The sequence below is a fragment of the Myxocyprinus asiaticus genome, chromosome 19, assembly GCF_019703515.2.
Source record: "Myxocyprinus asiaticus isolate MX2 ecotype Aquarium Trade chromosome 19, UBuf_Myxa_2, whole genome shotgun sequence".
In the NCBI taxonomy this organism is placed as follows: domain Eukaryota; kingdom Metazoa; phylum Chordata; class Actinopteri; order Cypriniformes; family Catostomidae; genus Myxocyprinus; species Myxocyprinus asiaticus.
The window spans coordinates 5,256,859-5,280,000 of NC_059362.1; the positions used below are offsets into that span (position 1 = coordinate 5,256,859).

The following is a 23,142-nucleotide window of genomic DNA, read 5'->3' on the forward strand; positions in this document are numbered from 1 at the left end:
CCACATCATCTAAAACCATCTTAACACTTCGTTCTAGAGTATTACCATCCCTCCCCTTTTTAATGAAGTGTGGGTGCTGCTCATCTTACACCAGTTTCAAGTCAACATGAAATCAAATTTGACTCTATTTAACACACATTGCTGGCCTTCATCGGCATGATTCATTCATTGCATGTTATTCCAAAGAAAAAAATGTTTGTCTTCATTACATTTTAATCAAAATATGATAACTTGCCCCGCCTGAAATTATTTTCCTTTTCAGCTGACATCTCTTTGGCCGTGTGGGCAATTGGTCAATGTTAAAAAACATTATCATTAAAGGAATGTTCCGGGTTCAGTATAAGTTAAGCTCAATCGACAGCATTTGTTGTATAATGTTTATTAACACAAAAAATACTTTTGACTCATCCTTTGATTATAAAAAAAAGACACTAAGATATTTTTGTTTATTTACTTATTAAATTTACTTATTTTGTTTATTGAATTAATACTTCTGTTCATCAAAAATTCATTAACTTGACCAAAAATTCTGCCAAAACATTAGTAATGTTGCAGACTATTATTACAGTTTGAAATGAGTGTTTTTTAAATTTGTATTTATTTTTAAATTCAATATTTACCTATGATGGCAAAGGCCCATTTTCAGCAGTCATTACTCTAGCCTATTAAGAATATTCTGTCACCCAATCCTTGAGAAATCATTTAAATGTGCTTATTTGGGACTCAAGAAACCTGCTGAAGTGTTGAGAACACTAGCATATCTTACGAGTCACTTTACACTTGCAAGTCATATATGGTTTTAAAAATGGCCAAAAAAACACACACATTTCTTCTGAAATTCATCAGTCTATTGTTCTTTTGAGAGATGAAGGCTATTCCATACTACTACCATGCTACTGTATTGAAAGAAGAAAGCAAACTGGATCTTACCAGGACAGAGAATGAATTGGACTGCCCAGATGTACAACAACAAGAAGACAAGTCCATCTGTCTCTAGTTTGAGTGACTCCTCACAGGTCATAAACTAGCAACTTCAATGAACAGTACAAGCCAAACACTTGGCAAACAAGAAAAGGATTCTTGGATGATCAGAAAGTTTAAAGACTGCAGCATTTGTATAAATAGCAAAACTAATTTGTAACATTATAAATGTCTTTACTGTAGTTCTTGATAGAAGCATCAATATCTCTTAGTGGTTTAAAACTTTTGAACGGTAGTGTACAGTTGTATCAGTGTGAAACATATGGAGGGCAGACAGTAACCCTTCTTTGCCTGTTATTCCAGGAATTTGAGTTTGGATGATTTAAGGTAAGCGTATTGTTGTGGTTTAGTGACTGTTGTACAGTGCTCTTTCCGCATGCCAGATAAAGTTGCCTGAAAGCTATTAGAGGTGACTGTATGTCATAAAGAATTTTTTACACTGTTTGGTAGTAGGGCTGGGCAATATATCTAAAACGTATGATGTATTAGATCAGGGTTTAACAATAAGTTTTGGGCCAGTTGATGGAACTGTCACTTGGCTTTTCAGTTCAGTACTGCTTTGTCACTAAATCTTACTGCCGTGGATCTTTTAAATGTGTTTTAGTGCCTTTCATTTGGATTTCTGTAAAGTAAAAAAAAAAAATTTGCTGCATTTGGAGATTTTAAATTGTCACCATGATAACATTACCCAGCTGGCTAACAGGTTTTGTTTTTTTGTTTTTTTTTAACACAAAAATGAAATTTGGGGCCAGTAAAAATGCTGGCTGGGCAAGTAAAAACCTGAACTACAAGCCTGACCAGGCCTGCAGAAAAAATCCTTACAGTTGATAGTACTGTACATTTTTAATTGGCCATTAACTTTCTTAAATTCGGTGCCAGAAGGCTAGTAACATGTCACCTCTTTGTCCCACGATTCAAGGAAAAAACTTGTCTTATGGGTGCCCATAAATCATTTTCTGGGCTGTTTGTAGGAGAATTTGTGACATTGGTCACAAATTTGCTTTTTTGATTAGTGATCTAGAAACTTTTATTTATTTTAAAATGTTAAAAATCCCCAAACTTTGTTTATTTCCAGGTTTAAATGGAAGAAAAATCCCAGATTTTCAGTGTTGTCTCAGACTTTTGAGCTCACTGTGTATTGAATATTGTCAAATGGCTGTAAAATATTGTGATGCATATTTATCTATATTGTTCAGCCCTATTTGATTGTTGATAAATATATTACAGGTCCAATTGTACATGCTTTTTAATTTGGTTCCTTTACAGTTTTCAGCCTCTCTGTCTTTTTCATGTTAAAGTAAATTAGGCTAATGACTTAAATTCTGTTGGTAGGCTGTTAGCTTAACAGGTCTTGGGCACTGACGATAAAGTTAATGCCAATTTGTAGGCAAACCCCAGAAGGCTAACTCCCATGGCCTCCCTCTGCAATTTCCAATTGATTTTTAGAAAAGCAGTTTTGTATTTATGAGGAAAATAAGGTCTGTGGTTAACTTTACTTGAAGACACATTCTACAACATAATTTACAAACAAGGCCCTATTTTAAGTGCGCCAGCACTAAGCGCAGCTATATGCTATAAGTCATACACGCAAAGTCAGTGGGCATGGCCATGAAGTTTTGGTATTTTAGTGCAAGCATGCGCGAAGTGCTAATGGACTGGGTCAATTGCAATTTAATTCTGAGGTTCTTCTCTCGCACCATCTGCATCTTATTATATATTCCATTTTCTGTCAAGCACCAGCAATATAAACAAAGACAACACATTCATAAGAAGTTGGTAGTGTAAATGGACTGTATGCAATGAATTAGAAGAATAACATTATTGTGCATTAACTGCATCCAGGTTGAATGTCAAACATATTTCTATGACAGAGACACGCTCCTTTTAAGTGCATGGAAAATGTGGTTTTCATCAGGATTTGGATTTACGCTCCATTATATTATTTTTTTAAAATGCAGCGGTTTCAAAATTCACATTTGAGGTGTGTAATTTATGTTGTAGAATCAAATGTAAAAGTCTCTTCAAGTAAAACTAACCTCAGACCTTATTTTACTCATAAATCAAAAACCAGTATTCTAAAAATCCATTGGAAATTCCAAAGGAACCCATGCTTATTCTCTTCTGGGTGTTAGGACTGCAGACATAACAGCTTTACATGAAATGACTTGAATACACAGTGATGAATCATGGATAAATACAGCAAACTAATTAATGTGTGTTTGAATCATTGCATGTATCCACTTGCAGTTGTCCTGTAGTGCTGATGTGTTCCCGTTGCATTGTTTTTGTTGCATTCCCGGTGCTGGCATGCTTACACGCTTCATTTAGGTCTGACAGCAGCCAACTAGCTGGGCCTTATGGCTGCAGGTCCCAATTGGTCAACCCCAAAGCAACACCCACATCATCTAAAACCATCTTAACATTTCGTTCTAGAGTATTACCATCCCTCCCCTTTTTAATGAAGTGTGGGTGCTGCTCATCTTACACCAGTTTCAAGTCAACATGAAATCAAATTTGACTCTATTTAACACACATTGCTGGCCTTCATCGGCATGATTCATTCATTGCATGTTATTCCAAAGAAAAAAATGTTTGTCTTCATTACATTTTAATCAAAATATGATAACTTGCCCCGCCTGAAATTATTTTCCTTTTCAGCTGACATCTCTTTGGCCGTGTGGGCAATTGGTCAATGTTAAAAAACATTATCATTAAAGGAATGTTCCGGGTTCAGTATAAGTTAAGCTCAATCGACAGCATTTGTTGTATAATGTTTATTAACACAAAAAATACTTTTGACTCATCCTTTGATTATAAAAAAAAAAAAAAAAAAAGAAGAAGAAGCAAAAATCTCAGCTACAGTGAGGCACTTATAATGGAAGTGAATGGGGCCAGTCCATAAACGTTAAAACACACATTGTTTTAATAGTATAGCCACAAGAAGTAAACTTTATATTGTTAACTAGAGATTGACCAATAGTGGATTTTGCTGATACCGATAACTTAGGTGGTGGAAAAGGCCAGTAACCAATTAATAGGCAGGCAGTTTTTAAAATTGATTAATAGAATGTTACAACATTTTCTTAGTCGGCACAGACATAGAGGTCACAGTCCAAAATGAATACATTCCCAGATCTCAATATACAATCCCAATTGTAATCAGAAAAAAAGACGACAGGGTGTATAACATGGGACTTTTAACACTAAACAAGCCTGAAACACACCAGGGACTTTTATTTTGAAATTACGTAGACTTGGCTCCTTTTCAATGCTCTGTATTTATGCTGCCTTCATGTGCTATCGGAATTATCCTTCTTCCCACTTCTGAGGTGGTAATTACGAGTACGTCACATTCAAGTGCTTTGTTATCGGGGGAAAAAAAAAACGTTCATTCATATATATTTATTGAGAGACTTTTATTTTGACACCATAAAAACGATAATGGAATTTTGGTCAAATACAAGCTATTTTTATGGTGTAAAAATTTACAACATGCATCAAATGGTTGCTGATATACATAAATGAATCTGACCAAAACAGTAAGCACTAACAATTAGCTGTATTTAAAAAAAATGAATAAAACCATTCACTACAGAAACCATACTCTCCTCTGCCATGTTGAAAGTTTAGGACTCCTCCCATCACAGAAACTCTGGTATGAAAATTATCTCTGAGTTTCTCAGTTGTAATTACAACTTGAGGGGTCGTTCATGTGCAACTTCCAAATGGGAAACTCATATTTACGATAATTCCGATAGCATGTGAAGACAGATTATTCACCAAATTAAGCTTTTTATAGCCTATATATCATTATTATTCACAATATGAATTTGGAGAAACAATGTATGTGCTGATGAGGGACGTTTCTATATAGTCACATTTTTCTTAAAAGCACCTTCGTAAAAGCAACTATCGGCACCGATTAATCGGTAAAACCGATATATCGTCTACCTCTAGCATTTACATAATTTTAGTGTGATAAAATCGCTTACTAACCTTATTAGGGTAGTTCTATCCAATATTGCAACTTTGTTGCCAAGACGACGCGATGCGGGCATTTTATTACACTGAAATCATGTTAACATGCATATTGTCTTGTGACACTTTTTAAACACTTTTTAAATAGTGTGTATTTTAATGTTTATGGACTGGCCCCATGTTCTTCTATTGTAAGTGTCTTACTTTAACTGTGTTTTTTGCTTAAAAAGTCGAAATTATTTTCTGTGGAAATCAATATTATGCTACAAATGGTGTTGATTGAGCTGATTTTGTATTAAACTGGAACATTCCTTTAATTAATGGTACATCACAACAGAGGATTAGTTCATCCAAAAATGAAAATTCTGTTATCATTTATCAGTTCATGTCGATCCAAACCCTAATGACTTTCTTTCTTCTGTGGAACACTTATTCTTTAAAGGAATATTCCGGGTTCAAAACAATTTAATGGCACACATGCTGCTGATTGATCTTGACATGTGTTGAATCTGGTTGGAACATTCTTTTAATGTTAATATAATAAAGGTTAATGTAATATCTACTATTGAGATATGTGGAAATGTTCTGGAGAATGAACTTGACCTTCAAGTGGGTCACACATCAGACAAGAAGTGCCACACCTTGTCACATCACATCATCATTTCTCTAAAAAGAGTATATTTCTCTAAAAGAGCGGCACACACGGAACGTCTTTTTAAAGACGCGTCTTTCTAAAGATGCTTTTCCGATTGTGTGTTATTCCTGGTTGCGCTTGTTATCTCTCGCCTTCTGATGGTCACGATCACTGTCTTTCGTGTCTGGGCACTGCTCACGCAGAGACAGCGTTCATGGGTGGTCATGTTCTCATTGCAAGGATATGTCCATGGCAACGTTGCGGTCGTGGCTCGCCTTCGTAAGAAAGCAAGCCACCCCAGAGGCTCCCCGCCTCGGTCCTTTTACCCACGGGTATGAGGCCAGCGCGGCTAGCATTGGGGCCGATTTGGGGACCCCAATGGGACCGCCTCCGCCAGGTATCCCCCCGCGGACCTCCCATTTCCCAGCACACTTGTCTGCCCCGATTGGGCTTCCGGATGAGTCTGCCGGCTCATCTCACGGCGAGTTCGACCTCTTATTCGGAGCCCGCGAAAGTGATGAGCTCTCGAGCGCAGCATCGGAGAGCGGGTTCGTCCAGTCGGAAGCCTCAGCTGGGCTCCTCCCATCAGGGACGATTGCCCAGTCTCAGGCTGACGCAGAGATGACGACATGCTTTCCCCGGCAGCCGCGAGCGTCGGCTAGAGTGGAACCCACTGCTCTTTCCTGAACCCTCGCGGCTCGGTGATTGGTTCCTGGGCTCGCGGTGCCGCTCAAAGCCATGCCCCGCCCCCGTTCCTTTCTTCCCGGAAGTGCATGAGGAGCTGACAAGGTCACGTGAGGCACTTTTTACTGCCCGGTCCCAATCTTTTCAGCTTCCCCGCCCTCACTACCCTCGATGGCAATCCCCCGGTGGATAAAGGCGCTCGCGGTGCACCTATGCCCGCAGAGCGCCGCCACCTGGTGCGGGTGCCCAAAGCCCCCGTCCAAGGCCTGTAGGTTTACGTCGTCTCTGACAGCCAAGGCCTACGGTGCCGCTGGACAAGCCACCTCCGCCCTGCACGCCATGGCTCTCCTGCAAGTCCGCCAAGGCGCTAAAGGAACTGTATGAGGGTAGTTCCGCCCCGGGATTGATGCAGGAACTGCACTCGGCTACCGACCTCGCTCTCTGAGTGACGGAGGTCACGGCGCGGTCTCTCGGGCGGACAATGGCCACACTAGTGGTCCAGGAGCGCCACCTTTGGCTCAACCTGATCATCAGGTTCCTAAGAGGCGCCAGGAGGCTGAATCCCTCCAGACCGCACCTCGTTCCCTCATCGGACCTCTCTGTAGTTCTTCAGGGTCTACAGAGAGCCCCCTTTGAGCCTTTTCAGTCAGCCGAGCTTAAGGCACTCTCCTTGAAGACTGCCCTGCTGACTGCGCTCACTTCTATCAAGAGGGTAGGTGACCTGCAAGCGTTCTCTGTCAGCGAAACGTGCCTGGAGTTCGGTCCAGGTTACTCTCGTGATCCTGAGACCCTGACCGGGCTATGTGCCCAAGGATCCCACCACCCCTTTAGGGACCAGGTGGTGAACCTGCAAGCGCTGCCCCAGGAGGAGGCAGACCCAGCCCTGTCGTTGCTGTGTCCGGTGCGTGCTTTACGCATCTATTTGGATCACACGCAGAGCTTTAGAATCTCTGAGCAGCTCTTTGTCTGCTTTGGTGCACAGCGGAAAGGAAGCGCTGTCTCCAAGCAGAGGATCACCCACTGGCTCATTGATGCCATAACTATGGCATATGTTGCCTAGGACATGCCGCCCCCGGTAGGGCTACAAGCCCATTCTACCAGGGGTGTAGCGGCTCCCTGGCCCCTGGCCAGGGGTGCCTCTCTAACAGACATTTGCAGAGCAGCGGGCTGGGCAACACCCAACACCTTTGCAAGGTTCTACAACCTCCGGGTGGAACCGGTTTCGTCCCAGGTAGTGGCACGCAACACAAGCGGATAAGCCCGGGATAGTTGGCCGGGTGTATCGTTTGCACATAGTGCTTTCCACCTCCCTTGGAGCTGAAGATGTGCGGCATTAATTCCCAGTAGTGTTCACAAACTTTGTTCCCTGGTTGACTTCCTCCGAGCCCTGTGGCAGTCGAGTTTTCGGAGAGACTCGCTGCCGGCCCAGTACACACGCTAACTAAGAGCCCTGTTCTGGGGTAGGTGCTCCGCATGTGGCGGTTCCCTGCAAGGCTAACCCCATGCGATTATATATCTTCCGCTAATTCGTTTCCCTGTTGGCAAACTGCGTCTTCCTTGGGCAGAGCCCCTCTGCCCTAGTCTCCATGTTTGTAGTAATTCCTCCCCCATTGGGCAGGATCTACCTTGAAGACTCCCCACATGGTTGGAAAGACCATGTGACATATTTTTCCACTTAAATATCCCCCCCTCTCTTTGGGCAAGGTGTGGTCTCTGCGGTGTCTTCCCCTTGGGAGGGACACCCCCCGACTAGACCTGGCGGCCCAGTCGGATAATCCCCCTTCTTTTTTAGGGAGTGGAAAAAAAGAAGGGGAAAAGAGGCCATGACTGGGTTAAGCCTGTCTCTATCTTTTGGGTAGTCGACTTGTCCCCAAAAAGGCCGTTCGACACTCATAAATATGTTGGGGGAGGTTACGTGTCGATCTGGTGTGCTGGCTATGAGGCACACAGTAGTCTGCCCACCACACACTGCCAGTTCACGTAACACAGTTCAGCCAATTGTGGCATTTCGTATAAGGACCCCTAGTGTCACTACATCGACACAACGTCGAGTGAGTGACAGATAGGGAATGTCATGGTTACTTGTGTAACCTCAGTTCCCTGATGGAGGGAACGAGACGTTGTGTCCCTCCTGCCACAACGCTGAACTACCCGCTGAAATGGCCGGACAATATATCGACTCCTCAGCATAAAACCTGAATGAGTGGTTGCATACCAGCTCCTTTTATACCCGTATGTCCGGGGGAGTGGCATGCAAATACCACTCGCCAATTTTCATTGGCCTTTTATCAAAGACCAGAGGTGTCTCGGGCTCCCAAGAGTGACCCCTAGTGTCACAACATCGACACAATGTCTCGTTCCCTCCATCAGGGAACGGAGGTTACACAAGTAACCATGACGGTATCGCACAGAGACAGTCCAAAACAGTGAATCTAATCACCGTACCGACAAAAGTTAAATACGAAGGTTTTTGCTTTACTTCAAGCATGAACAAAGTAACATGACTTTGCAGGTTGCTGTATGAAAATAAAAAGCGGTGCAGCTGTGCAAACTGAAAGATTAGAAAGGGTGGTGTTTATTATGCAATTTATCGATATGTAGCCTAGACTTTATTCAAGCTGTGAAACCACAAAAAGACAAAAAAAAAAATTCAGAAAAATTGCCTATACACAATTTATCTTCTAGCCTGGGCTAAAATCTATAATGTGTGTCCCTTGAGAATGATTTTTGAAGGTTTTAGTTTTGGTCTAATTGAATGGAATTCTGTGAATGCCGTGGAAAATTATTAAACAGCCCCCAAATTTGTTGCTGTGCACTGTCGATGGATGCCAAACGGTGGTGTGCTTACATATGTTCATAGAACATTGTTTTGAATTTTAGAGCACTGTTTGTCATCTGCTTGCCATGAATGGTGTGTGGCTCCCTTTAGCCTTCACGTTCCGGTCAAAAAGCCTCCTCAAAAGTCTGTGGTTTCAGGAGGGCAGTAGTCCTACACAATCCACTGCAAACTCTCATTCAGCTCTGACTAAATTTAAGTATTTTCACCATTTAATCTGGATAAAATGTTGCCTAAAGTTTACCCCGTTATGCCGTTTCACACTACAGAAGTAAAATGGGTTGTGATTAATGTTTCATGTTGACTTGACACAATGTGTTTTGAAGGTACAACTGGTCTAAGTCAGCACACGCTGCAGATTGATGCATGGATTTTCTGGATGACTTGCATTGTTGGACTTGTGTTTATTTCCCTCCTGTTCTTTTAAAGACACTTGGGTGTACCCATAATTTTTTTGTACTCATGTTTTCATTGTAGTATGCACCCTGTCATCGCTGTTTGTATGTTGTGTAAAATGTATGTACTTCTAAAACTTTTTTTTTTTTTTTTTTTTTGAGCAAGTATTTTCAAGTATTTTCATTTTAAAGTCAACAGCTTTGTGTTTTTTAATGCAGGAATACGTCGAAGCGTGGCGAGTCGTTTGGAATCAGCCGCATCGGCAGCAAGATAAAGGGAGTGTTTAAGAGCAGTACGATGGAAGGTGCACTGCTGCCACAATACGCCATGATTGATGGAGAAGACGACACGGTAAGACAATGTTTGATTTTAAACAAAAACTTTAAATGCAGACAAACAGATCTCATAAATTCTGGCTCTAAAAATTAATTGGATGAGCCACATTTGAAATAAGGATGTCAATCTTCAGAAATGTTCATTATCGGTTTTAATGGAAATTAGTGATCAATTAATTGATTAATTGTTAACATTAATTACGAAAAAGCATGTAGAGGACTTCAAATAATATGTGCATATAGCCTACTGTGACAAGACAGGCACACCCTCTTGTGCCTTTTTTACTGCATAGGTCATCTTTTCATCTTCTGCTTGCGTGATTACTGAATGCATTTGTGCTGAAATTGATTAATCGATACAAAGTTAGGCTTAATCGATTATATTATTTACAATGATAAATCAGCCACTGATTCATCATTAACATCCCAAGTTTGAAGCTGTTCTAAAATTGCCTATAAATCAAAGACGTAAAACAAATTTTTTATGTCCGGATCTATTAGCTTATTGATGAAAAAAAAAAAAGGTATTAAAAATGCAGTTCATGTATAAAGTGGCTTCAATACACAATTCATGTTTTGATATTTTTTGCAAGTCATAAAGTAAAAAAATAAAAAAAACGTCAAGGATGTGGTGTAATGTGAAATTCGCACATCACAACCAAGAGCATATGATGTCGCACACGAGGGCTTCAGGTTTTAATAAATAATAAATCACAAATAAAACATTATACTTAACATGTTAAAATATACCATCTACTCACTTTTCTGCAACAACAAAAACATGCAGCTTTGCAAAAAGTATCTTTGTACTGAGCCAAAAGGTCAGTGCATGAGGTTTCAATCTTCTGTTGGTATGAGCTATCGTTTCCGTTCTTCTGCTGTCAAGCCCTCATCAGCCTCTGCTCCCTCTCTTCCCCACTCCAACTCTCTGGAGTACTGATTACTCGCACCTCATCTCCATTAGCCACCTCAAATTCACTATAAATACTCACCTCAAGCTCCCATTCTTTGTCTAGTCATGTTTGGACTCCTCACATGTGTGATACTCATCCTTGTGACTTTTCCTGAAGATAATCTCCGACGTTTGAGTTAAGTATTAGTTTGTTTGACTTCACCTTTTTTTGATATCCAGTTCTGTTCTTCTTTGATACCATGTTTATTTTTGTATTTCTTAATAAATCTGCATTCAGTTGTCCTGTTCCTCTTAGCGTAACATCTGCATTCGGGTGCATTTAAATTCTGAATGTGCGTACAGTGCATCTTAACTGAGATTATTAAGAATTTGATTTTGAAAGTGCTTAAATTTTACTTTATATATACTTCTTTTCCTGTCAAAATGCATTTTATTCCTTCTTAGAAAAAAAAAGATGTAACAAAGTTTTATTAAAATTTTCCCAACAAAGTATTCCACAGTAAAAAGATGCTAAAAAATAGCACCAATTCAAGTAATGGTAAACGTTTCCCAAAGTCTTAGTGGGAGGTTGACTTATTGAAAGAACTAGTCTCTATAGGTTCAGTATTCATTGCAATGGGCAATTCCAATTATATATTCCAACCAGTGTTCAGAACTCACACGGAGCTGAATACAATGTCAGAATTGAATGTGAAAATTAGTAAATGCGTTAATCGCATTAAAGAAAAATGTACACGTTAAACATTAATTATGTTAACGCATTAATATGGACAGCTCTGTTTTTGACATTACAACAGTATTAAGCAGTTTGGGGTAATCTTTCTTAAACATTCTTTTTTTTTATTATTATAAGTCCAGTGATGTAGAAAATAGAGAAAGTGTGATATTTCTATGTTTGACACATTTTGTTACACTAAATGATGCACTATGGAAGTATTTTAATGAAAAATATTTTTGAAACAAAAAGCATGCTGAATTGCTCTAAATGAAAAATAAACGCATTGCATTAACAGTGCTTGTGTTTTTGGGGATGCAATTTTATGTGGTTGTATATAGTAGTTGACCGATATGTGTTTTTTAATGGCCAATGCCGATATCCAGAGAGCAGGGTGGCCGATAGGCCGATACAATGCCGATAAATAACACAATTCAATATAGTAAATAACAAACATAAAATTGCTAAAAAAATAAATAATAATAAAATAAAATAAAATAAAAATCTTATTTAGCACTATATTTACTCAATTTCACACAAAACTTTAACTTTGTAAAAAAGAATCTAAAAAAATTATATTGTATTTTAAATGGTAGATAGCAGTTTCTTCTGCTTTCTGTTTAGTCATCAAATTTTAGTAATTTATTTGCACATGAAGAAATTAATATATTAGGAAGAAGGGCATAACAGTACACACAGTAGTCCAGCAACCATAGATGACATGTCCACATTAGCAATCACATTTTCTCCAAAAATACAGAATCAAACCAATTGTACATACAGTACTGTGGCGGCGGGGGCATGGTCGAGCATTCGTCCGGAGAGAGGGAAAGCGGTAAGGGTGCATACACCTGAGCCTGATTATGACTGATACCTGTTTTCAATTGCAGTAAGCTTTGGGGAGAGTGGTATAAAGAGACCACGCCAGCGACGAGGGAGAGAGAGACAGCTACCAGTCAGAAAGAGACTGTCTTGAACTGTGACTTAATGAGTGTGATGCTGAAAAGCTATTTTTAGTTTGTTTAATTAAAGCCTACCTTTTGAGTTGAGTTCCCAGTTTCCCGTCTCCTCTGTTCCAACGAACCTCTACAAGTACATAGTGAATAAGACATTTACTCATAGCACACATGAAGCGCTTTTACCTTGAAGTTGCGTCAGCGACTATTTAGCAGAGATGGGCCACTTCTATTAAAATGAATGGGGAAAATTAGAACGCCCAACTGCAGCCAACGGTCAACGGATGTACGGTCTTTCTCCATTCAAGTAGATAGGAGCTGCATTGTCATGACTGGAAATATTCTTCCTAGAGCATTCCAAACATGGCCGACGGTGGACTGACTTGCTAGAAAGACTTTGGTCACACTTACGTGCTCATGCATATCCAGCATGAGCAGCAATCTCCTGACAGTTTAAACGGTCTGGATCGCCTGCTTGGATTGTCATCATGATTTGTGAATCAGAGGAACTTTTGATCCTGATCCTGAAGTTTTGATTCTGGCTGATGGAATACGTGCTTCAGAGGACGATATTAGATGAGCGCTCGACGGGAAGAAAATGCTGAATTTTCGTGAGGTTCGTGAATGACATCTGTTTAAACAAGATATTTGCAAATGGTATATAATATAAGTTTTATTGATATTTGCCTTTTATCATTAGAAAAGTGACAGGGAACTGTTGAGGACAGACTGTTAAAATATGTGCTTTAGAGGAAGATAAATGAGCACTCCACAGGATGCTGAAGTTCTGTGAGGTTGGTTTATTACATCTGTTTAAACGTCTGGACTCAAGATGGCGCCGAGTATGGCTGCTGCGTTGCGAGCTCCGAAACAACATTGTAGTTTTTTGTTTGTTTTGTTTACAATTCTTATGTTTTTTGTCTTTGATGTTGTCTGCCTTATTGTATTGCAATTACACACCGTAAACCGGACTTCAAATTCCTCAATGCTGACCCGCTGTTTACAAACACGCCAGCGGAGCCCTTTGTCTGGGCTACCCGACAGCGCAGAAGGAAAAGGGAAACAGAGCCGGCGTTCTCATCAGAGTAAGACGTTGTGCAAATTGACCCCCGCTACCCAGTATTCTACTGGCAAATGTTCAGTTTCTGGACAACAAGCTCTGAGAGCGCAGATCTCTTTCCAACGAGAGACGAGGGACTGCTGCATTATCTGCCTTACAGAAACTTGGATGTCTGTGGAGATTCCTGACTCAGCCATCGAACCCGCGGGGTTCTCTGTGCACCAAGCGGATAGAGCGAAAGACCTCTCAGGTAAAAGCAGAGGTGGTGGTGTATGTTTTATGATCAACAAATCATGGTGTGAGGAACGTACATTCTATCAAGTCTTTCTGATCTCCTGATCTGGAATTTCTCATGCTTCTTTGTCGACCATTCTGGCTACCGAGGGAATTCACAGCGGTCATTATCACTGCTGTGTACATACCCCCACAAGCCGACACAGACCGGGCACTCAGGGAACTGTACGGGATTATAAGCAAGCAGGAAACCGCGCACCCTGAGGCCGCGCTCAGACTCTATGCTACAAGACTGTTTTGATCACGCGGACTGGGAGATGTTCCGGTCCGCCTCTGATGACGACATCGAGGTTTACGCTGATAACGTAACGTGTTTCATCAGAAAGTGCGTAGAGGATGTTGTTCCATCCAAAACAATACGGATCTACCTGAATCAGAAACCTTGGATTAATAGCGATGTTCGCGCGGCACTTAATGCGTGGACCTCCGCTTTTAATTCCGGGAATGCGGAGGAGCATAAACAAGCCAGTTATGCCCTCCGAAAAACTATCAGAGCAGCAAAACGCCAGTACAGGGAAAAGATTGAAGGACAGTTTAACACCACCAACTCTAGAAGTATGTGGCAGGGAATTAATATCATCACGGACTTTAAAGGGAATAAAAATTACGCCGTGAACACCGCTGCCTCTCTCCTGGATGAGCTAAATACTTTTTATGCTCGTTTCAAGGGAAATAACACCGCCCTCGCGGAGAGAGTTCCCACGGCCGAACCTACAGAGGTTAGTTCACTCTCCGTCTCTGTAGCGGATGTAACCCGATCCTTCCGACAGGTGAATATCCGTAAAGCTGCAGGTCCAGATGGCATTCCGGGCTGCGTCATCAGAGCGTGCGCGAACCAACTGGCTGGTGTTTTTACGGACATTTTCAACCTTTCCCTCTCTTTGTCTGAAGTCCCCACATGCTTTAAAACGTCCACCATTGTGCCTGTACCAAAGCAATCCAAAATCACTTGCTTAAAGGACTGGCGTCCTGTTGCTCTGACCCCCATCATCAGCAAATGCTTTGAGAGACTAATCAGAGATTACATCTGCTCTGTGCTGCCTCCATCACTGGACCCATTGCAGTTTGCTTACCGCAACAACCGCTCCACTGATGATGCCATTGCATCTACAATACACACTGCTCTCTCCCACCTGGAAAAAAGAAACACTTATGTGAGAATGCCGTTTGTAGACTACAGCTCAGCATTCAACACCATAGTGCCCTCCAAGCTTGATGAGAAACTCCGGGCTCTTGGCTTAAACAGCTCGCTGTGCAGCTGGATCCTGGACTTGCTGTCAAGCAGACGCCAGGTGGTTAGAATGGGCAGTAACATCTCCTCATCACTGACCCTCAACACTGGAGCCCCGCAGGGCTGTATTCTTAGCCCACTCCTGTATTCCCTGTACACACATGACTGTGTGGCAACACATAGCTCCAATGCCATCATTAAGTTTGCTGATGATACGACGGTGGTAGGTCTGATCACTGACAATGATGAAACAGCCTACAGAGAGGAGGTGCACACTCTGACACGCTGGTGTCAGGAGCACAACCTCTCCCTCAACGTCAGTAAGACAAAGGAGCTTGTGGTGGACTTCAGGAGAAGAGAAAGAGAACACAGCCCCATCACCATCAAAGGAGCACCAGTGGAGAGAGTCAGCAGCTTCAAGTTCCTGGGTGTCCACATCACTGAGGAACTCACATGGTCCATCCACACTGAGGCCGTTGTGAAGAAGGCTCATCAGCGCCTCTTCTTCCTGAGATGGCTGAGGAAGTTTGGAATGAACCGCCACATCCTCACACGGTTCTACAACAGCACTGTAGAGAGCATCCTGACTGGCTGCATCTCCCCTGGTATGGCAATAGCACCGCCCACAACCGCAAAGCCCTGCAAAGGGTGGTGCGAACTGCCAGACACATCATCGGAGATGAGCTTCCCTCCCTCCAGGACATATACACCAGGCGGTGTGTGAAAAAAGCTTGGAGGATCATAAGAGACTCCAGCCACCCGAGCCATGGTCTGCTCTCACTGCTACCATCAGGCAGGCGGTATCGCAGCATCAGGACCCGCACCAGCCGACTTCATATGTGGACCGTTTAAATAAGACTGTGTTGCACACTGGTTTATTATTATTGTAACATGATGGCACGTATCAACAAAACGAACTGTGACTGGTCGTTTACATGTCTCAATCCCTTCACATGCAAGCAGGCGATTTTCGGTGCCCTCAAGAAACAAATCGGCCAAACGGGAATATTTAAAGGCCTCTGCGAGATATCGGTCAACCATTAGTTTTATAATTAAGCTGTGAATATTTCGATTGAAAATATTTTGCACAAAATTTCATCATTAAAATTCTATAATACATATTCACCTTCCAAAATTCCATTCTAAAAAAAAGTTTTTTTACTAATTTAATTTTTATTATTTAACAGGTAATATTCGGTCCACAACATTTCACTTTCCAAATTCACCTCTAAAATTTTAGTGGTTTAACCTCGTGCAACGCCGCATCCACATGCGTGGATGTTGTATTTTCGCTTCACTATACGCAATGCATAATTTAATTTAATTTAAACCGACTAATCTCAGTTCAGGAGACTCTGTGCTGTCAGTAAAGGGTTAAACTTTTGACGTACGGAGTCATGTGACAAAACAAGATGGCGACGATCACAGAGGAGTTTGTGTTTGGTTGAAACGCCAACAAAACTAAATTTGGTAAGAAACCTAATCAATCTTTTGACTCAAACAGTTTTCAGTGTAAAAACATAGAGTCTCTAGTTTCATCCGATATGAAATTTTTACAATTTTAACGATTTATCGTGAAACGGCACGCTGTTGAACACAATGACTACATTTGTGGACTGTATGCTCAGTTTCAGTTAAAATATCCTATATTCACTGTGCATTGTCACATTGAGAATCAATGGATGCATCCAAAAAACTGAAAGTTGTCTTTCAGAGGCTGTATACGGAGTTAGGATATAAATAAGGTGCATTTTGAACTGTTCTGAGACCAGTGCACACTGGAGGATTAGTTATTCACTAAATAAGGGTGTATCCTGTAGCTCTCTATGCAGCTAAGTGCATCCTATCCATACTTCCTATTTATAGTTCAGTTTCAGGCTGCAGATGATGTTTTGTCCACTCAACATGTTTGGCAGACATGGGACAATGGTAATCTGTGCATAGATTTAGAATTTATAATGTATAATTTTATTTTAACATGGTTGGCAGTGATTGGATGGTGTTGGCCAATACTTTGAATCAGAATTATTTATGCTAATTTCTGATCTAATGTCTGTAACATCTCAAAACCATGAATAATCAACACTCCCGGAAACATAATAAACAATTCGATTTTTTACCACACCTGGAGTCGCAAGTTCGAATCCAGGGCGTGCTGAGTGACTCCAGCCAGGTCTCCTAAGCAACCAAATTGGCCCGGTTGCTAGGGAGGGTAGAGTCACATGGAGTAACCTCCTCGTTGTCACAATAATGTGTGGTTCTTGCACTCGGTGGGGCATGTGGTGAGTTATAATAGCGTGGGTCTCCAAACGCGCTCAACAAGCCACGTGATCAGATGCGTGGATTGACAGTCTCAGACGCGGAGGCAACTGAGAGTCATCCTCCGCCACCCGGATTGAGGCGAGTCACTACGCCACCACGAGGACATAGGCATTGGGAATTGGGCATTCCAAATTATGGAGAAAAAATAAATAATTTGATTTTTAAAAAATCTGACTTTCTATAGCTTGGTATTATTTAAAATTTCACAACTTAGTCTCACTGTCCACATATGTGGACACCAATTTTTAGGAAAACTATTTGGTCAAAAAAATATATATATTTTGCATGTTTATTAGGGGCTACTAGTTACAAATCACACACACAGCAGTCACGAGGTTAAATTTGGTTAGAAATTCAATCTTGTACATCCTGGCATTGCAGGAAAAGCAGTAGAGTGCCTATGCACAATCTTTATTTGCTGCTACAAGGCTTCACCACTAGCTGGTGCAATCGAGTGCTAATGAAGATCAAGAGGTCCTCACCAAATAAACCTTTATCACAATCTGTGTGTCATCACATTTGGCTCTGATTAGTAGGGAGAGTAGTCAGTTTTTAAAATCAATTCAACTATAAGGTGGGTTTTCACTACAGTGAGAACCTTATTATGACCATATTGCGATTCAATATGTAGCACTTGAATGTATATAGTTTACACAGTGACACTGAACTAGACATGGATTAAACAGAAAATGTTTAGTAGCATTTACAGTATATCTTAAAATGTAATATGTAGATGAAACCAGTATGCATACTGAAAAGAGTGAAAGGGTAAGATAAAGATGCAATTATGAGCTGGAGTCTGGCCTGATGGCCCACTGTACCAGAGTTGCAAACCACCCCAGTAAACAAACGCCACAGCCAATGAGGTGATAGATCACTATAAGCATCCTCTGTATGCCTTGGAATGCAAAAGGTTTGTTTCCCTAAGGAAATGGGGCTTTGAAGCAACTATCAATTTGTTTATCGAGACATTAAAGCAACTGTTTCTTGCATTAATTAATTAAAGACATTTTTCCAGCCAAAAGTTTAATTATAAAAAAATACCTGGTTTATTCAGCTGAAAAGCGGAGTTAAATCCTACCAGGTTGGGCGCAATGATTGGGGAAGCATTCACTGGCGACAAAATGTATACAACAAGATAAATGGCAGTCTGAGTTTGAATTTGTCGGTACTCATCTGATTTGAATGCAATGTAAATAAATAAGTGTTGTTTTTTTTAAAAGATGAAAAAGTCATGATGTCTACAACTGCATTATCCTTAAAATACAGAAGGAAGATAAATCTAACACGATTCAACAATGAAAACGATAATTTAAACGACTATTTAAAATAAGTTGATGTAAAACAGTCTTTTTCAGACTTGAGTTGTGTACATTAGCCTGAATAACTCATGAACCAGGAACAATTTGCCCTGACAATCGTCTCACTCAAATGCTGTTGTACAATAAAACACATATAGTATAGATGACACATATAGTAAAGTGGTGTGTCAGACTAAATAAAATGTTTTAAATGACATTGTTTATTGTCAAGTTAGTTTAATTTATCAAAACTGGCAATTGTCTATATCCTCTCCCTTTTGCTCTTGATCTTCATCAACACCTGATTGAACCACCTAGTGGTGAAGTCTATTAGCAGAGAGTGAAGATTGTGCATCAGCACTCTACTGCTTTTCCTGCAATGCCAGGATGTACAAATTTCCAAACAAATTTTAACCACTGAAATTTTAAGAGGCTAATTTGCAAAGTGAAATATAATGGACTAAATATTACCTGTTGAATAATAAAAATAAAATAAAAAATTAAATGTTTTGGAACTGAATTTTGGAAGGTGAATATTTATTCTTGATATTTTTTAATGATGAAATTTTGCGGGGGTTCCTGGTGACGCCATGCGAAGGGCAGATGTGTGAGAGACAGCTCTGCGCACTTTGCTAATTTTTTTAATTATTTTCATGATATAATCCGGTGAAATTCGATACACCCAGTTACATATTTGCTGTTTGAGGTAAACATGGCAAAGAAGTCAAAATCCTCGGGCTCTGGAGACATTAAAAGACACTTACGGGTTCAAGATGAAAGCCCAGACAGGCCTGTGGATTGGGGACACTATTTGGATGGCGCGGCAGGAGAAGGAATCCAGCGTCAACTGTCCAGCATGTCGGTGATGTTGACGAAGGTACTTGCTGACTTGGAGGATCTCGCTGTGATATGTCGATCGATTACGGCGATGGAAAAAAAAATCTCTGAGTTAGTTGCAAGAGTGACAGATGTTGAGAGGAGTCGATTATTTGGAGTCATCGGAGAGGGAATTGGCCGCTAAACCGCCCGCGACCAAAGTTGACTTAGAACGTGTTCTTGAAAAGCTTGAAGATCTTGAGAATAGAAGCCGCAGGAATAACATTCAAATTGTTGGAATTCCTGAGCATGAAGAGGGCAGAGATATGGTGAAATTCATAGACGAGCTTTTCCCGAGTCTGCTTGACATAACAGGCCATAAACTGGAAATCGAGCGAGCTCACAGAGTCCCAGCTCGCAGATCTGCTCAGGAAGACAGGCCCCGATCGATTCTGGCCAAATTTTTAGATCATCCGATAAAGATCTCGTGTTGCACCAGGTGAGGAGCAAAGCAAAGCTTTCTTGGAAGAATTACAATATTTTCTTGTTCCCGGACTTTGCGAACTCGACGTGAGAAATGCGATCGGTTTAAGGAATGCAAGAAACTCTTACATCAGCAGAAGATCCTTTTGCTCTGATGTTTCTGGCCAGACTGAGAATAAACACCAAGGACGGCAGCAAAGTATTTACATGTCCCAATCAGTCAATGTCTTTTATTGAAACATTGGGTGAGTAACCACTGGGTGTTTTTCTTGCGAGTGGATTGACTCACTGTACATACTCTGGCTTTCGGAGGAAGCTGGGTGCCATTTTTGTTTCTTTTTGCGTTGGCTCCGCTGAACTCTTTTCCTTAAAGAAACTTTTGCATTGACGGATGACTGCAAAATATCTACATGCCCACACAAAGGATGTCTTTTATAAAGTTGGCGGACTGTGTAAATCATTGGATATACTTTTATGCGGCCTCTGAGTGAATTGACTCTTGACCATCCGAGGAACCGGGATGCGTGTTTCGTTTCCTTTTGTGCTGGTTCCGCCTAGCGGTTGGAGCTTGTTTTGTTAAATAACATTACTTCGGGACAGTTATGGATGAATCTGTCAGTTCCTTGTGCTTATGCCTCCTGTTGGCTGGAGTATGATTTGTGGAGTATTTTCATGGGACATTGGAATGATTATGTCATCTGCTGCACTCATCAGCTGGCTCACTGAAGATTCATTTGTATGACGGAGGAAACTGAACGGCTTTATATCGGCTGGAATTTGTTTTGTGAAGGAACACACCTTCGAGACAGTTCTGTGAATGAGTCTACACGTTCTTTGTGTTTATTCTGCCTATTGGCTGGGGTTTGTTTTACAAAATATTTGATGTTATGTAATTTTGCCTTACAAATTTGTGAGGCAAAATTGAGCAATCCGATGGCAAAGTTGTCGCAGGGGCTCTCATTTGCGTACATGGACTCTTTGAGTTTAAAGGGATTGACGCCGGTTGGTGCTGTTGTGCGCGGGGTTAATGCGCACGTTTTTCTTTTTTTCTGTTTGTTTTGTTCAGGGGAAGTTCGGGGTTTTGTTGCATTAATGTTGAAATGTGGCCTTCATAATTTTGTTTTTTGCACACAATTTATTTTTTCTATTATATCAAAATGTCAAATGTTAATATGAGTGTACTATCTCTCTCCACATGGAATGTGAATGGGTTGGGGCACCCCATAAAAAGAAGGAAGGTTATTTCTTTTCTTAAACGTAAGAAATATGATATAGTGTTTCTTCAAGAAATGCATCTTTCCCCGCAGGAAGCTAAAAAATTTGGGAAGATATGGGGTGGACATGTTTTCTTTAGTACTGGCTCAATTAAGAGCAAGGGAGTCATTATATTGGTAAATAAACATTTACAGTTCAAATGTTTCAAACAGTTTAATGATAAATTAGGAAGAGTCATTATTGTTTTAGCTGAAATTCAGGGGCAAAGTCTGATTTTGGCTAATATTTACGCACCTAACGCTGATGATCAGGGCTTTTTAATAGATCTTGAAGGGATATTGCAAGCCGCTGGCATCCCTCATGATATAATATTGGGAGGAGACTTTAATCTTTTGATGGACTCAGTCCTTGATCATAGTGAAGCAAAAGTGTGTAAGCCCCCTAGAGCAACACTGACGCTTCACAGGGTGTGTAAAAATCTTTGGCCTTACAGATATTTGGAGACTTTTGAACCTATCTGGTAGAGACTATAAATTTTTTTCATCAGTCCATAAGATTTATTCTAGAATAGATTTTTTTTTTTTTTTTTTTATATCCAAATCCCTCATTTCATCTGTTGTTGATTGCTTAATTGGAAACATTTTAGTCTCGGATCACACCCTGGTGAGTTGTTGCCACATATAGAGAAAAAGAAATCATATAGTTGGCGCCTTAATGTATCCCTTTTGCAAAATCCTGATTTCCAACAAATGTTAAAGACTGAAATCAGTGTTTATATGGAGACCAACTGGTCCTCAGTATCCTCTGTGGGCGTGGCTTGGGAGGCACTTAAGGCGGTTCTTAGGGGTCGGATCATATAGTATGCCTCATTCATCAAAAAATCCAAAACACGAGAACTCGTGGAGTTGGAAGGAAATATTAAAAGTGCTGAGGCATAGCTGAAGCGCCGTATGTCATCTGATGGCCTCAGAGAATTGACCCGATTGAAATATAGATATAATACTGTTTTGTCACGGAAAGTGGAGTTTTGGTTATTCAGGGCAAAACAGTCATACTTTGAGTCAGGTGACAAAGCAGGGAAGCTTTTGGCTAGATATATAAAGCAGAGAGAGTCTCTTTCTATCATTCCCTCAGTGAAATCTGCTGGTGGTGAAATTTTTACCTCAGCCATTGATATTAATAATGCCTTTAAAGAATTATATCTTGATCTTTATAGTTCCATGTCTTCGTCTACTGATGAAGATATTAGAAACTTTGTGGAACCATTAGATCTCCCTAAACTGAAGACTGAGCTAAAAAACTCTCTTGATTCTGAGATAACCTTGGAGGAGCTTGACGAGGTAATTAAGTCCCTACCTACTGGCAAGGCTCCGGGGCCAGATGGTTTTGCAGCAGAATTTTTTAGATCCTATGCTACAGAACTGGCTCCACTTTTGTTAGAAGTTCATACTGAATCATTAAAGAATGGAAAGCTTCCTCCAACCATGACACAAGCCCGGATCAGTCTGATTCTTAAAAAGGACAAAGATCCAATCTCCCTAATCCAACTAGATGTAAAAATTTTGTCAAAACTTTTGGCTAACTGGTTAAGTAAGGTTATGACATCTCGGGGCCGCAGCTCTTCTGATAACATTAGGCGTTTCATCAATATCATGTGGTCAGTAGCGAATGATCAGTCTCCAGTCGCTGCCATCTCACTTGACGCCGAAAAGGCGTTTGATATGGTAGAATGGGATTATCTTTTTAAGATTTTGGAAATGTATGGGTTCGGGAGTACATTTATTGGTTGGATTAATTTACTTTATAGACACCCTGTAGCAGCGGTACAAACAAATTGATTAATTTCAGATTATTTTACTCTGGATAGGGGCACCCGGCAGGGTTGCCCTCTTTCCCCATTATTGTTCTGTCTTGCCCTGGAACCATTAGCAGCCGCGATCAGAAAGGAGGATGATTTTCCAGGAGGTGTGGCGCATAAGCTTCTGCTTTACG

The 23,142-nt window shown here is 40.8% G+C and overlaps 2 protein-coding genes across 4 annotated transcripts in view; one reads left to right on the top strand and one right to left on the bottom strand.

The window, feature by feature from the left end:
* Positions 1-23,142, bottom strand: part of LOC127409881 (unconventional myosin-VI-like) — a 490,797-nt gene that overhangs the window by 171,278 nt on the left and 296,377 nt on the right. The gene's annotated exons all lie outside the window — the stretch shown is intronic.
* Positions 1-23,142, top strand: part of LOC127409883 (sorting nexin-14) — a 134,708-nt gene that overhangs the window by 63,149 nt on the left and 48,417 nt on the right. Inside the window, exons 17-19 of one of the 3 annotated variants that reach the window (XM_051644823.1) lie at positions 1,285-1,308; positions 9,591-9,629; positions 9,728-9,860. In XM_051644823.1, coding sequence (XP_051500783.1) covers positions 1,285-1,308; positions 9,591-9,629; positions 9,728-9,860 — 196 coding nt within the window. The remainder of the gene's footprint in view (positions 1-1,284; positions 1,309-9,590; positions 9,630-9,727; positions 9,861-23,142) is intronic. The other 2 variants (XM_051644824.1, XM_051644825.1) reach the window with 2 other exon arrangements.